The following is a 14,892-nucleotide window of genomic DNA, read 5'->3' on the forward strand; positions in this document are numbered from 1 at the left end:
GATCCCCATAGTATCTTGGCGGAGGCTTCGGAAGGAGTTTTTTTTATAGGCAAGGTAATTATACAACTCATCAGAGACTATGAATTGACCACCTGGAGTAGGTGTAGGCAGATCTTTCAACTGAGTATAAAAACCTTCCGGGGGCCAATACTGGCTAGAAGAGAGTTCATTTTGCTCCAAGAGCAGCGGCTCATGGGACTCAGCGGGGACCATGGCCTGAGCAATCTGTAACGCTTGCGCTGAAACTGGTTGGCGCAGGCGCCTGGGGGTGTGGCCCCACTGGACCACAGACCGAACTTCCCTGGAAGGGGCGTAACCAAGTAGCTTCCTAGGTGTTCGCTGGAGCCTCTGATGGTGAGGTCAGACTTGTGCAATAGGAAGCTACCAGGTACCACTCCAGGGTGGAGTCGGACTGTGGATGCTGATCCCACCGGGGACAAGATACAGGCAGGCACGGCTGTGACACTGGCTGACGGACGGGTATGGCAGAGGCCCTGACGGGAAGACTGGCTTGACGGAGATACGGGCAGGCAGACGGGCGCGGCTGGCACTCAGGCGGGCACGGCTGGTACTGGCAGACAGGGCTGATACTCTGGTAGGAACTGGTATACAGGCGGATGTATGGAAACAGGTAAGAACCTGTTCAGACTGGTAAATATCAACAAACTGGTAGAGACCTGTACGGCAAGTTGCAGAAGAGAGGTAAAGCACGAGCGGATGCAAAACCAGAACCACAGGAGGCGGAGCAAGAGAAGAAAAGGAGAAGGCGGAGCAGAGAGGGAGAAGAAGAAGGCGGAGAAGGTGGAACTAAGAGCAGAGAAGGCGGAGCAGAGAGAGAAGGTGGCCCTAACAGCTGAGAAGGCTGAGCTAAGAGCAGAAGGCGGAGCCACATGCAGAAACGCAGGAGGCGGAGCCAAGAGTAGGAGATGAAGAACCGCAAGAAGCGGAGCCAGGTAGAACCGCAAGAAGCGGAGCCGCAGAGCGAGAGCTGAGCGGAGCCGCAGAGCCAATCCACAGAGTGCTCAACTGAGAGCAAAGCTGAGAGGCACAGAACCACAGGTTGTGGCAGAACTGAGCAGAGATAAGCAGAGCCACAGACAGTGGCGAATAGAGCAGAAAGATAAGGCGGAGGTACACACAGCAGAGTGGGAAATGACAAAGGAGGAACAGGAACGGACATAGACCAGAGTTCAGACAGGAACAGACACGGATACACAAACAGAACACAGATGAAGGCCTGCTAATTACAGCCCTCTGAGACAGGAAACAGACACGACCTGGCAGCTCAGCAAGTGCTGAGGGAAATTGTATGCTCAGGCATCCTCCAATGGGTGAGGATGCCTTAAGTATCAGAGGCCTCTAGGCCATTGGCCAGGGACACCTTAGGGAGGTGCACGCAGTCTCAATAAGAATCTGGAGTGGCTGGCGCTGCCCCCCTATGCACACAGCCAGGAAGTGTACACAAAGCAAGCGGCCATGAAGCACATTGCATGGAACAGGCAGCAGACAGATCTCACAGCATGGCACTGGGTGAGTGAGTTGATGTAACAGGCAGGTGGGGAATGGAAGGCCATGCAGTGATGCCGGCAGGGTTGTTACAGTAGCCTTTTTGTAAAAATGGCGTTATCAGCTCCCAAGCGGTTTTTCCAGATGTCCCCAGATAAGTAGGGCATCCTGATGGGTTTAGATGACTATCTTTCCCCTCATAAATGTGAAAAGCTGATAGGTATCCAGTTGAGCTCTCGCACATTTTAGAGAGCTTTATTCCAAACCTTGCCCTCTCAGAAGGAATAAAATGCTTGAGGTGCAGTCTTCCTTTGAATTTTACAAGGGACTCATCAATGGAAATGTTTTCTGTTGGGGTGTAAAGCTTTAAAGGGAACCTGCCACCCCCCCACTAAGCACTAAGCACTAAGGCTACATTCTGTGAAGGTGGCTCTGATGTTTTCAATCCCTAATAATTGCATGCGCGATGTCAGTACATCAGCTGATGTGAGTTCCAGGGCACCGTGCACGGCCCATGCCCAAAAAATGAGCACAGCGTGGGTGTTGGTGACGTGAGGAAACACAGAGGAGGCGGCTCCTGCTGCACTGAGGGGATGATGGACGGCTGAGTCAGGGGGAGAAAACGTAACCCCCCCCCCCGGACTCAATACAAGTATGGCGTGCAATTTATGAAAGTGAATATTTCAGCGTTATTAGGGATAAACGCGGTGTAACGTAGTCCGTTAAGGCCGCCATTACTTCCTATGTCGGACGCATCACTAGCGCATGCCCACAATGGCCGTGCGCTAGGGATGCGCCGTGATTGAGTGACAGACCCTGAGACGCGGGCTGCAGCATTTCCGGGTCCATCACTGCTAGCGCAGATAGAGCATCTGCTAGCTCTATCTGCGCTAGCGATGTGCCAAAGTTGGCACTTGCATTACAGCAGCCCATTTAACGTATGTGTTGAATGGGCTGCTATAACGCAATGTGAACCTAGCCTTAGTGCTGCAGAAAGTGGCTCTTTTAACTTAATAGGCCCAGGGGGGTGACAGGTTCCCTTTAAGAACTTTTCTGTCAAGTCTTCGATGATGGGTCTGATTTTGAATAGTCTGTCATGTTCTGGGGCATCTCTGGGCAGGCATTGACTATTTTCGTGAAAATTCCAAAATCTCATGAGCATTTCATAATTGGTCCTAGGAAGAACGCCAGGAAACATTGGGGTGGCTTGAACAGGTCAGCTGGACCAATAGGACCGAATACTCGTTTTTTTTAACAAGCCCCATAGCGAATGTAAGTCTTAAAAAAAAATTTCATTTCTAGGACATTAGTTGGTGTCAATGAATTTGACCTAGGATCGTGGATTCTGGCTGATGAATTGGGACGCATATAAATTTGTTTGTAGGACAATATGCTCTAGCAAGCTATTAAAAAACTCTGATCTGACTAAATTATTGGCGAGACAATTGAGAAAAGCTTAATTCTCTAGCGTAACCCTAACTTTAGAATAAACCCTAACTTTAGCTTAACAGTAACCCTAACGTTTGACCCAACACTAACCATAAGTAGGGTTGAGCGAAACAGATCGGTCATTTTCAAAAGTCGCCGACTTTTGGCAAAGTCTGGTTTCGTCGGCCACGCGGTCGGCGATCTTCGCGCCAAAGTCGCGTTTCGTATGACTCTTTACCCGCCATTTTTTCAGCCAATGAAGGAGTGTGGGCAGCGTGATGACATAGTTTCCGGCTTGCTTTCTGTGGCGTCACAGAGCCATATTACCGTTCGGGATGTAGCGATTTCCACAGTCCAACACAACCTATGCTTTGCACGGAGGAGAGAGAGAGAGAGGAAAAAAAAATTCCCCATTGACTTGCATTGGGTTTCGTGTTTGGGTTTCGTGTTTCAGACGGCCCCCCGACTTTTCACAATAATCGGCCGATTTCACACGATCCGACTTTCGTGGAAGTCTGGTTTCACGAAACCCGACTCGATCCTAAAAAAGCAAAAGTCACTCAACCCTAACCATAACTATAGCACTAACCTGTTATGGACCTGGTGGTTAGGTGCACCTGGAATGACCTGATAGTTATACACGGAATCGGAACTAGCTCTGGGGTAGTGGGAACTCTGCTGACCGCAAACCCTACTCCTATCACACACACTAGAAATAGCCGTGGAGCGTACCTGACTCTGCCTAGATGCCTCTTCACAGCCTAAGAGCTAACTACCCCTAAAGATAGGAAACAAAGCCTCACCTTGCCTCAGAGAAATTCCCCAAAGGTAAAGGCAGCCCCCCACAAGTATTGACTGTGAGTTAAGAGGAATACACAAACACAGGAATGAAATAGGTTTCAGCAAAGGAGGCCAGTCTAACTAAACAGATTGAGGATAGCAAAGGGATCTTTGCGGTCAACACAAAAAAACTACAAATAACCACACAGACTGTGCAAAAAGACCCCCGCACCGACTCACGGTGCGGTGGTGCCACTCTGCACCCCCAGAGCTTCCAGCTAGCAAGACAATATCATGGTAACAAGCTGGATTAGAAATTTAGCAAGAAAACAATGAGCAACTAATATCTAGCATGAACGTAGCTTCTGCTGGAATAGACAGGTCCTCAGAAAGGTCCCAGAGAGATCTGAACCAAGGCTAAGACATCGACAGCTGGCATACACTAACGATCTGAGTGGAGTTAAATAGAGAAGCCAGTCTGGCAACAAATGAGGAGCAGGTGAGGAAGACACCTCAATGGCTAGTAGCTCCACTCACAGCCACCAGAGGGAGTTCACAGACAGAACTCGCCGAAGTACCATTCATGACCACAGAAGGGAGTTCGAGAACGGAACTCACAACAGTACCCCCCCTTGAGGAGGGGTCACCGAACCCTCACCAGAGCCCTCAGGCCGATCAGGACGAGCCAAATGAAAGGCACGAACTAAATCAGCAGCATGGACATCAGAGGCAACAACCCAGGAATTATCCTCCTGACCATAGCCCTTCCATTTGATCAAGTACTGAAGTTTCCGTCTCGAAATACGAGAATCCAAGATCTTCTCCACCACATACTCCAACTCCCCCTCGACCAGCACCGGAGCAGGAGGATCAACGGAGGGAACCATAGGCGCCATATATCTCCGCAGCAACGACCTATGGAACACATTATGGATGGCAAAAGAAGCAGGAAGGGCCAAACGAAATGACACAGGATTGAGAATTTCAGAAATCTTATACGGACCAATGAAACGAGGCTTAAACTTAGGAGAAGAAACCTTCATAGGAACATGACGAGACGACAACCAAACCAAGTCCCCAACACGAAGTCGGGGACCAACCCGGCGACGGCGGCCTTCTCCTGGGACAAAGTCAAATTGTCCACCACATGAGTCCAAATCTGTTGCAACCTGTCCACCACAGAATCCACACCAGGACAGTCCGAAGGCTCAACCTGCCCTGAAGAAAAACGAGGATGAAAACCAGAATTACAAAAAAAAGGCGAAACCAAAGTAGCCGAACTGGCCCGATTATTAAGGGCGAACTCAGCCAATGGCAAGAAGGTCACCCAATCATCCTGATCCGCAGAAACAAAGCATCTCAGATATGTTTCCAAAGTCTGATTGGTTCGTTCGGTTTGGCCATTTGTCTGAGGATGGAAGGCCGAAGAAAAAGACAAATCAATGCCCATCTTAGCACAAAAGGACCGCCAAAACCTTGAAACAAACTGGGAACCTCTGTCAGACACGATGTTCTCCGGAATGCCATGCAAACGAACCTCTTGCTGGAAAAATAATGGAACCAAATCAGAGGAGGAAGGCAACTTAGGCAAGGGTACCAAATGGACCATTTTAGAGAAACGATCACAAACCACCCAGATGACCGACATCCTTTGAGAAACAGGGAGATCTGAAATAAAATCCATGGAAACATGCGTCCAGGGCCTTTTCGGAACCGGCAAGGGCAAAAGTAACCCACTGGCACGAGAACAGCAGGGCTTAACCCGAGCACAAGTCCCACAAGACTGCACAAGAGAACGCACATCCCGCGACAAAGAAGGCCACCAGAAGGACCTAGCCACCAAATCTCTGGTACCAAAAATCCCAGGATGACCAGCCAACACCGAACAATGAACCTCAGAGATAACTCTACTAGTCCATTTATCAGGGACAAACAGTTTCTCCGCTGGACAACGGTCAGGTCTATCAGCCTGGAACTCCTGCAGCACTCGCCGCAAATCAGGGGAGATGGCAGACAGAACTACCCCTTCTCTAAAAATACCAGCCGGTTCAGGAACTCCAGGAGAATCAGGCACAAAACTCCTTGAAAGGGCATCAGCCTTCACATTCTTAGAACCCGGAAGGTATGAAACCACAAAATCGAAACGGGAGAAAAACAGCGACCAACGAGCCTGTCTAGGATTCAACCGCTTGGCAGACTCGAGATAAGTCAGATTCTTGTGATCCGTCAAGACCACCACGCGATGCTTGGCTCCTTCCAGCCAATGTCGCCACTCCTCGAATGCCCACTTCATAGCCAACAACTCCCGATTGCCAACATCATAATTACGCTCAGCAGGCAAAAACTTTCTAGAAAAGAAAGCACATGGCTTCTTTACAGAGCCATCAGAACTTCTCTGAGACAGAACAGCCCCTTCTCCAATCTCAGAAGCATCAACCTCGACCTGAAAAGGGAGAGAAACATCTGGCTGACACAACACAGGAGCTGAAGAGAAGCAACGTTTCAACTCCTGAAAAGCTTCAACGGCCGCAGAGGACCAATTCACCACATCAGCACCCTTCTTGGTCAAATCAGTCAACGGTTTAACACTAGAAAAATTAGCGATGAAGCGACGGTAAAAATTAGCAAAGCCCAGGAATTTCTGAAGGCTCTTCACTGATGTAGGCTGAGTCCAATCAAAAATGGCCTGAACTTTAACAGGGTCCATCTCGATAGTAGAAGGGGAAAAAATGAAGCCCAAAAAGGAAACCTTCTGAACTCCAAAGAGACATTTAGATCCCTTCACGAACAAGGCATTAGCACGAAAGACCTGGAACACCATTCTGACCTGCTTCACATGAGACTCCCAATCGTCCGAAAAGACCAAAATATCATCCAAATATACAATCATGAATCTATCCAGATACTTTCGGAAGATGTCATGCATAAAGGACTGAAACACAGAGGGGGCATTAGAAAGCCCGAATGGCATTACCAAGTACTCAAAATGGCCCTCGGGCGTATTAAATGCTGTTTTCCATTCATCGCCCTGTTTAATACGCACCAGATTATACGCCCCTCGAAGATCTATCTTGGTGAACCAACTAGCCCCCTTAATCCGAGCAAACAAATCAGACAGTAGAGGCAAAGGGTACTGAAATTTGACCGTGATTTTATTGAGAAGGCGGTAATCTATACAAGGTCTCAGAGAACCATCCTTCTTGGCCACAAAAAAGAACCCTGCTCCCAATGGTGACGACGACGGGCGAATATGCCCTTTTTCCAAGGACTCCTTTATATAACTCCGCATAGCGGCCTGTTCTGGCACAGACAAATTGAAAAGTCGTCCCTTAGGGAATTTGCTACCAGGAATCAAATTAATAGCACAATCACAATCCCTATGAGGAGGTAGAGCACTGGACTTGGGCTCATCAAATACATCCCGGTAATCCGACAAAAACTCAGGGACTTCAGAAGGAGTGGAAGAAGAAATTGACAACGATGGAACATCCCCATGTACCCCTTGACAACCCCAACTGGACACAGACATTGATTTCCAATCCAATACTGGATTATGGACCTGTAGCCATGGCAAACCCAACACGACCACATCATGCAGATTATGCAACACCAAAAAGCGAATATCCTCCTGGTGTGCAGGAGCCATGCACATGGTCAACTGGGTCCAGTACTGAGGCTTATTCCTGGCCAAAGGCGTAGCATCAATTCCCCTCAAAAGAATAGGATACTGCAATGGCTCCCAAGAAAAAACCACAGCGCCTGGCAAACTCCAAGTCCATCAAATTCAGGGCAGCGCCTGAATCCAGAAATGCCATAACAGAGTAGGACGACAAAGAGCAAATCAGAGTAATGGACAAAAGAAATTTAGGCTGTACAGTACCAATGGTGACCGACCTAGCGAACCGCTTAGTGCGCTTAGGACAATCCGAGATAGCATGAGTGGAGTCACCACAGTAAAAGCACAGCCCATTCTGACGTCTGTGTTCTTGCCGTTCAGCTCTGGTCAAAGTCCTATCACATTGCATAGGCTCAGGCATCTGCTCAGAGGATACCGCCAAATGGTGCACAGTTTTGCGCTCACGTAAACGCCGATCGATCTGTATGGCCAATGACATTGATTTTTTCAGACCAGCAGGCGTGGGGAACCCCACCATAACATCCTTAAGGGCTTCAGAAAGACCCTTTCTGAAAATTGCTGCCAGGGCACACTCATTCCATTGAGTAAGCACAGACCACTTTCTGAACTTCTGGCAATAAACCTCCGCTTCATCCTGACCCTGACACAAAGCCAGCAAAATCTTCTCTGCCTGGTCCACAGAATTCGGTTCATCATAAAGTAATCCCAACGCCAGAAAAAACGCATCTACATTACACAATGCAGGATCTCCTGGCACCAGGAAGAATGCCCAGTCTTGAGGGTCGCCACGCAACAAAGAAATAATGATTTTTACTTGCTGAATGGGGTCACCAGAAGAGCGGGGTTTCAGAGCAAGAAACAGTTTACAATTATTTTTGAAACTCAGAAACTTAGATCTATCCCCAGCAAACAAATCAGGAATTGGTATTCTAGGCTCTAACATCGGATTCTGAACCACATAATTTTGAATGCTTTGTACCCTTGCAGTGAGTTGATCCACACTAGATAACAGACCCTGAATGTCCATATCTGCACCTGAGTTCTGAACCACCCAGAGGTTAAGGGGAAAAGAGAGACAAAACACACTGCAGAGGGAAAAAAAAATGGTCTCAGAACTTCTCTTTTCCCTCTATTGAGATGCATTAACACTTTGTGGGCCAGCTGTACTGTTATGGACCTGGTGGTTAGGTGCACCCGGAATGACCTGATAGTTATACACGGAATCAGAACTAGCTCTGGGGTAGTGGGAACTCTGCTGACCGCAAACCCTACTCCTATCACACACACTAGAAATAGCCGTGGAGCGTACCTGACTCTGCCTAGACGCCTCTTCACAGCCTAAGAGCTAACTACCCCTAAAGATAGGAAACAAAGCCTCACCTTGCCTCAGAGAAATTCCCCAAAGGTAAAGGCAGCCCCCCACAAGTATTGACTGTGAGTTAAGAGGAATACACAAACACAGGAATGAAATAGGTTTCAGCAAAGGAGGCCAGTCTAACTAAACAGATTGAGGATAGCAAAGGGATCTTTGCGGTCAACACAAAAAAACTACAAATAACCACACAGACTGTGCAAAAAGACCCCCGCACCGACTCACGGTGCGGTGGTGCCACTCTGCACCCCCAGAGCTTCCAGCTAGCAAGACAATATCATGGTAACAAGCTGGATTAGAAATTTTGCAAGAAAACAATGAGCAACTAATATCTAGCATGAACGTAGCTTCTGCTGGAATAGACAGGTCCTCAGAAAGGTCCCAGAGAGATCTGAACCAAGGCTAAGACATCGACAGCTGGCATACACTAACGATCTGAGTGGAGTTAAATAGAGAAGCCAGTCTAGCAACAAATGAGGAGCAGGTGAGGAAGACACCTCAATGGCTAGTAGCTCCACTCACAGCCACCAGAGGGAGTTCACAGACAGAACTCAATGAAGTACCATTCATGACCACAGGAGGGAGTTCGAGAACGGAACTCACAACACTAACCCTAACCTGCCTTATCTGTTTTTTTCACTTTTATAGCAAAATCGCTGACTGACACAGCTGTTGCCAGCAGCACTTGTAACACTGTTTCTCCTCTAATCTCTCACTGACAGATCTGAGGAGAAACATCGTTTTTATGAGGCAGATTGCACGGGAAAGTTAGTTGTTACAGCAAACTTTCCTAGTGATTTGTCTCATTGCCTGGTGTAATGCTGACATCATCAGGACCTGAACCAATCAGGACTCGATGAGGTCGGGGGTCACAGGAAGTGTTGTGCTTTGGAATCCCCTTGTTATAAGTTACGTGGGGGTCCCGATGAGCACAAAACCGCTGATCGTAGACCAACGTCGGCGCTGCACAAAACCCTGCTGGCACTGACGTTTATCTACTGTTGGAGGTCACGAAGCGGTTGTTAAGGGTCCCATCATTTCTGTCCATACCTATTTCATAAGTTTTATTTTTTTAAAAATTCTGTTGAAGCATGGTTGAAAAGCAATGTCTGACTTTAATTTGTTCATTTTCATAGATTTTTGATTTATTATTACTTTTGTCAGATTCAAGTTATTTCTGTGACCATTGTGGGTTTTTCTGTCATTAAACGAGGAGTACCAACAATATTGACCGCGTGTGCTGGAGGAGTGAAGATTTTGAATCCACAACCAATTTCCGGAAATTAACACGCAGTGGATGTTGGAAAGTGAAAATTACACATTTGCCATTTTATTACCCAGCACATACTGCCCAGATTGTGCTCCAGGAGACACACACCGCACATTAAGTGGATTCTTCTCACTATAAGGCCGGAGTCACACTACGGCTCCATGTATTGCTATGCGGCCGCACGCTCCGCTCTGGAGTGCCAGTGCCAGAGCTTGGTTTTAACCTGCGAGACTCAGCCGTATCTCGCTGTGTGATCCCAACCTAGTATTGCTAAATACAGGGATCGAAAATGTTGTTTGACCATACTGCTCACAAGACTTAGAAGTGAGAGTGGATCTTGCTGGATTGGTTTATTGGTTTTTACTTTTCAACAGCCTTTGAGCCACTAATAGTGTGGGAACCTCTGTTTTTCTATTGAGATGATGGACCTGAGTGGGGACTTGTTTTTGTGAGATGAGAATTGGTATTTTCGCCTACGTAACAATAATTGGTTTATTTTTATTCGATATTTGGGAGGCAGAATAAATGAACAGTTAAGCACCTCACACTACTAGCTCCTCCAACAAGGTTTTCTATTAGACTGAACTGTCATTGTCTTGGTAAATTATACGTTTTTTACATAGCTTGCCATTTTTATGGACCGTTTAAGTAGAAATGTTCAAAAATATAAAACTCGAGGATATTTTATTTAAAAAAATGTTTTTTTATCTTAGCAGATGACTGTACCAGGAGATCAGAGGGACAGCTGACAGCTTCAATTTTTAAATCTGATGATCTTGAGATCCTACAAGATACAACTGAAGTGATTGCTCTTACTCCAGATATATCATTCTTTCACAGCAAAGATCTGTCATCTGATCTTATGAAACGGGTCCCATCTTCTAATTCATTACTGACTTCTAAGGAAAATCAAAGTCTCAAAAGAGGCATTAAAAAACAAAGCGCTCCTAAAGCAAATAAGTCATTTTCATGTTCAGAATGTGGGAAATGTTTTAACCGGAAATCAGATTTGGATCGTCACCATAGAACTCACACAGGGGAGAAGCCTTTTTCATGTTTAGAATGTGGGAAATGTTTTGCACAAAAATCAAGTTTTGTTGCACACCAAAGAACTCACACAGGGAAGAAGCCTTTTTCATGTTCAGAATGTGGGAAATGTTTTAACATGAAATCAGATTTGGTTCGTCACCATAGAACTCACACAGGGGAGAAGCCTTTTTCATGTTTAGAATGTGGGAAATGTTTTGCACAAAAATCAAGTTTTGTTACACACCAAATAACTCACACAGGGAAGAAGCCTTTTTCATGTTCAGAATGTGGGAAATGTTTTAACCTGAAATCAAATTTGGTTACTCACCACAGAACTCACACAGGGGAGAAGCCTTTTTCATGTTTAGAATGTGGGAAATGTTTTGCACAAAAATCAAGTTTTGTTACACACCAAATAACTCACACAGGGAAGAAGCCTTTTTCATGTTCAGAATGTGGGAAATGTTTTAACCTGAAATCAAATTTGGTTACTCACCATAGAACTCACACAGGGGAGAAGCCTTTTTCATGTTTAGAATGTGGGAAATGTTTTAAGCAGAAATCAGCTCTTCTTAGTCACCAGAGAATTCACACAGGGGAGAATCCTTTTTCCTGTTCAGAATGTGGGAAATGTTTTAACCAGAAATCAAATTTGGTTAATCACCATAGAACTCACATGAAGGAGAAGCCTTTTTCCTGTTCAGGATGTGGAAACATTTTTAAGTGTAAAGAGACTCTTGTTGTACATCAGAGAACTCACACAGGGGAGAAGCCATATTCATGTTCAGAATGTGGGAAATGTTTTAAATGGAAAATAAATCTTGATAGCCATCAAAGAACCCACAAAGGGGAGAAGCCTTTTTCCTGTTCAGAGTGCGGGAAATGTTTTAACCAGAAATGGCATCTTGATACTCACCAGAGAACTCACACAGGGGAGAATCCTGTTTCATGTTCAGAATGTGGGAAATGTTTTAACCATAAATCAGATTTGGTTCGTCACCATAGAACTCACACAGGGGAGAAGCCTTTTTCATGTTCAGTATGTGGGAAATGTTTTAACCAGAAAGGGAATCTTGTTAGTCACCAGAGAACTCACACAGGGGAGAAGCCTTTTTCCTGTTCAGAATGTGGGAAATGTTATAACCATATAGCACTTCTTGGTAGACATCAGAGCAGTCACACAGGGGAGAAGCCTTTTTCATTTTCTTAATGTAGGAAATATTTTACTTGGAAATATACTATTAATATACATCAGAGACATCACATAGGGGCGAAGCCTTTTTTATGTTCATAATGTTGGAATAGTTTTTAAAAAAAATTGAATCTTCTGAAATGGGTTGTCTTTTGTCAGTCCTCATATTTGCTGACAAAAGGATAAAACTAAACTTCATTAATTCCAAATGTACAACTATACACACAATTCACCCCCTGAAGGTTAGTCAGTAGGTGACTAATAGAAAAAACATGTACCCCACAGTTCAGTATATAAAGTGAGGTGACGTATACACACTCACTCTCCAAGCCTCAAATTTCTACAGGTTTCATCGTCCTCACCAAAGGCGACTAATCAGGAGACTTTAATGTTGACCTATATTCAAGCGAGACTAGACAAAAAAAACTAAAATCATGTATCATGTTATCCGAAAAAGTCAAAACCAGCCACATATTGACAGTTCCCAGACCTCAAACTATATACTTCGTAAGTTTATACGCCACTCCAGTGTCAGGAATAGATAGTATGTGACAATACAGTATAATTCTTGTGTTTTTCTCCTATAGGGACTGTCCTAGTTTGGTATTGTAAGGGTACCGTCACACAGTGCAATTTTGATCGCTACGACGGCACGATTCGTGACGTTCTAGCGATATCGTTACGATCTCGCAGTGTCTGACACGCAGCAGCGATCAGGGACCCTGCTGAGAATCGTACGTCGTAGCAGATCGTTTGAAACTTTCTTTCGTCGCTGGATCTCCCGCTGTCATCGCTGGATCGTTGTGTGTGACAGCAATCCAGCGATGCGTTCGCTGGTAACCAGGGTAAACATCGGGTTACTAAGCGCAGGGCCGCACTTAGTAACCCGATGTTTACCGTGGTTACCAGCGTAAAAGTAAAAAAAAACAAACCGTACATACTCCCCATCTGATGTCCGTCAGGTCCCTTGCCGTCTGCTTCCCGCTCTGACTGTCTGCCGGCCGGAAAGTCAGAGCACAGCACAGCGGTGACGTCACTGCTGTGATCTGCTCTCACTGTACGGCGGCACTCAGTCAGAGCAGGAAGCAGACGGCAAGGGACCTGACGGACATCAGATGGTGAGTATGTACTGTTTGTTTTGTTTTTTACTTTTACGCTTGTAACCACGGTAAACATCGGGTTACTAAGCGCGGCCCTGCACTTAGTAACCCGATGTTTACCCTGGTTACCCGGGGACTTCGGCATCGCTCCAGCGCCGTGATTGCAACGTGTGACCGCAGTCTACGACGCTGGAGCGATAATCATACGACGCTGCAACGTCACGAATCGTGCCGTCGTAGCGATCAAAATTGCACTGTGTGACGGTACCCTAACAGCTGTTAATTAGTAGTGTAAGTAATATCCAGTACAAAGGATCAGAGTTATCTTTTCCAATAAATACCTGACCAATCAGGCAACACTATAATTTAAAACATGTCCAAGAACAAAAAATACTAAAACTTAACATTTACTCAATACTTTAAAATAGGCCAATGTATACTTAGGACAAACCTACAACCAACAATTACAAAATATGAGTGCTCATGATTAGCAGTGCTCAAGTAAAAAATGGTTCAATCTCACCGGCATAGGTTCTTATTCATGTCCTCCACAGCCTATTTATTGCAATGGGGGAACAGGATCCAGGGAAAGAAAGAGAGGGGGATTTAAAGAGTAAAGACAGGGTAGTTTTTCTGTTTCTCCCTGTCGGGCGCCTGTCCTGTTATACTCCTGCCCTGACAAGGGCAGTACCCAAGTGTGGACCTGCTTGTAAATTGCCCAGGAAAGATGTAACCTCCGTGAAAAATGTAGTCTCCCTAATGTAGCCTCCCAACGCATTTTCTTCCCTGTCAAGGGTATTCATCAGGGGAAAAGAAGGGCGAAAAAAAAGCCAAAAAGTTGCCTGCAGTAGAAATTCAGACTCGGCTGCACTAACTGGTGGTGTGAGTGCCTCTATACGGTGATGAGTGAGACCACAAACTACTGATGAACTTACAAAGTATATAGTTTGAGGTCTAGGTTCTGCCAATATGTGGCTGGTTTTCTGTTTCGGATAACATGATACATGATTTTAGGGTTTTCTTCCTCTAGTCCAGCTTGAATATAGTTTAATATTAAATAGTCTCCTGATGAATAAATCCAATGAATATTCATTTCTCTTAAGTAGCGGCACACGTGACCGCCGGCAGCAGCAGGAAGCCGGTGGCTGACACTGATCGCTACTGAAGAGCAATGAATACTCACTGCTCTCTGTGCGCACAATCCGGGCGAGTACTCCGGCAGCTGTGCTCTGCTTGTGATGTCCCTGCCATGTGCTGCTTACAAGCATAGAGCAGCTGCTGGCATCGGAGCAGGACGCTGTGAGGGAGCGCCGGGCAGGTTTTTTTTTTTTTCTGATGGGGCCATGCATACTAGGATGGGGGTCAATTATAAGGATTAGGCCATTCATACCAGGACCGGGATGGGGGCCATGCATACTAGTATAGGGATGAGGGCCATGCATACTAGTATAGGGATGAGGCCAGTGTAGGGATGAGGGATCCATGCATACCAGGGAAGGGATGAGGGGGTCATGTGTATCAGGATGGGGTGAGGGGACCATATATACCAGGATAGGGGATATTAAGTACAGAATTGAC

The 14,892-nt window shown here is 46.0% G+C and overlaps 1 protein-coding gene across 2 annotated transcripts in view; it reads left to right on the top strand.

Annotated features, from left to right (window-relative positions):
* LOC143766951 (uncharacterized) overlaps positions 1-12,654 on the top strand; it is a 77,073-nt gene extending 64,419 nt beyond the window's left edge. Inside the window, exon 7 of one of the 2 annotated variants that reach the window (XM_077254968.1) lies at positions 10,707-12,654. In XM_077254968.1, the coding sequence (XP_077111083.1) occupies positions 10,707-12,232 (1,526 nt within the window). In that variant the 3' untranslated portion in view covers positions 12,233-12,654. The remainder of the gene's footprint in view (positions 1-10,706) is intronic. The other variant, XM_077254970.1, reaches the window with a different exon arrangement.
* Positions 12,655-14,892: the final 2,238 nt, after the last annotated feature.

Source organism: Ranitomeya variabilis, chromosome 4 (assembly GCF_051348905.1).
Source record: "Ranitomeya variabilis isolate aRanVar5 chromosome 4, aRanVar5.hap1, whole genome shotgun sequence".
Classification (NCBI taxonomy): domain Eukaryota; kingdom Metazoa; phylum Chordata; class Amphibia; order Anura; family Dendrobatidae; genus Ranitomeya; species Ranitomeya variabilis.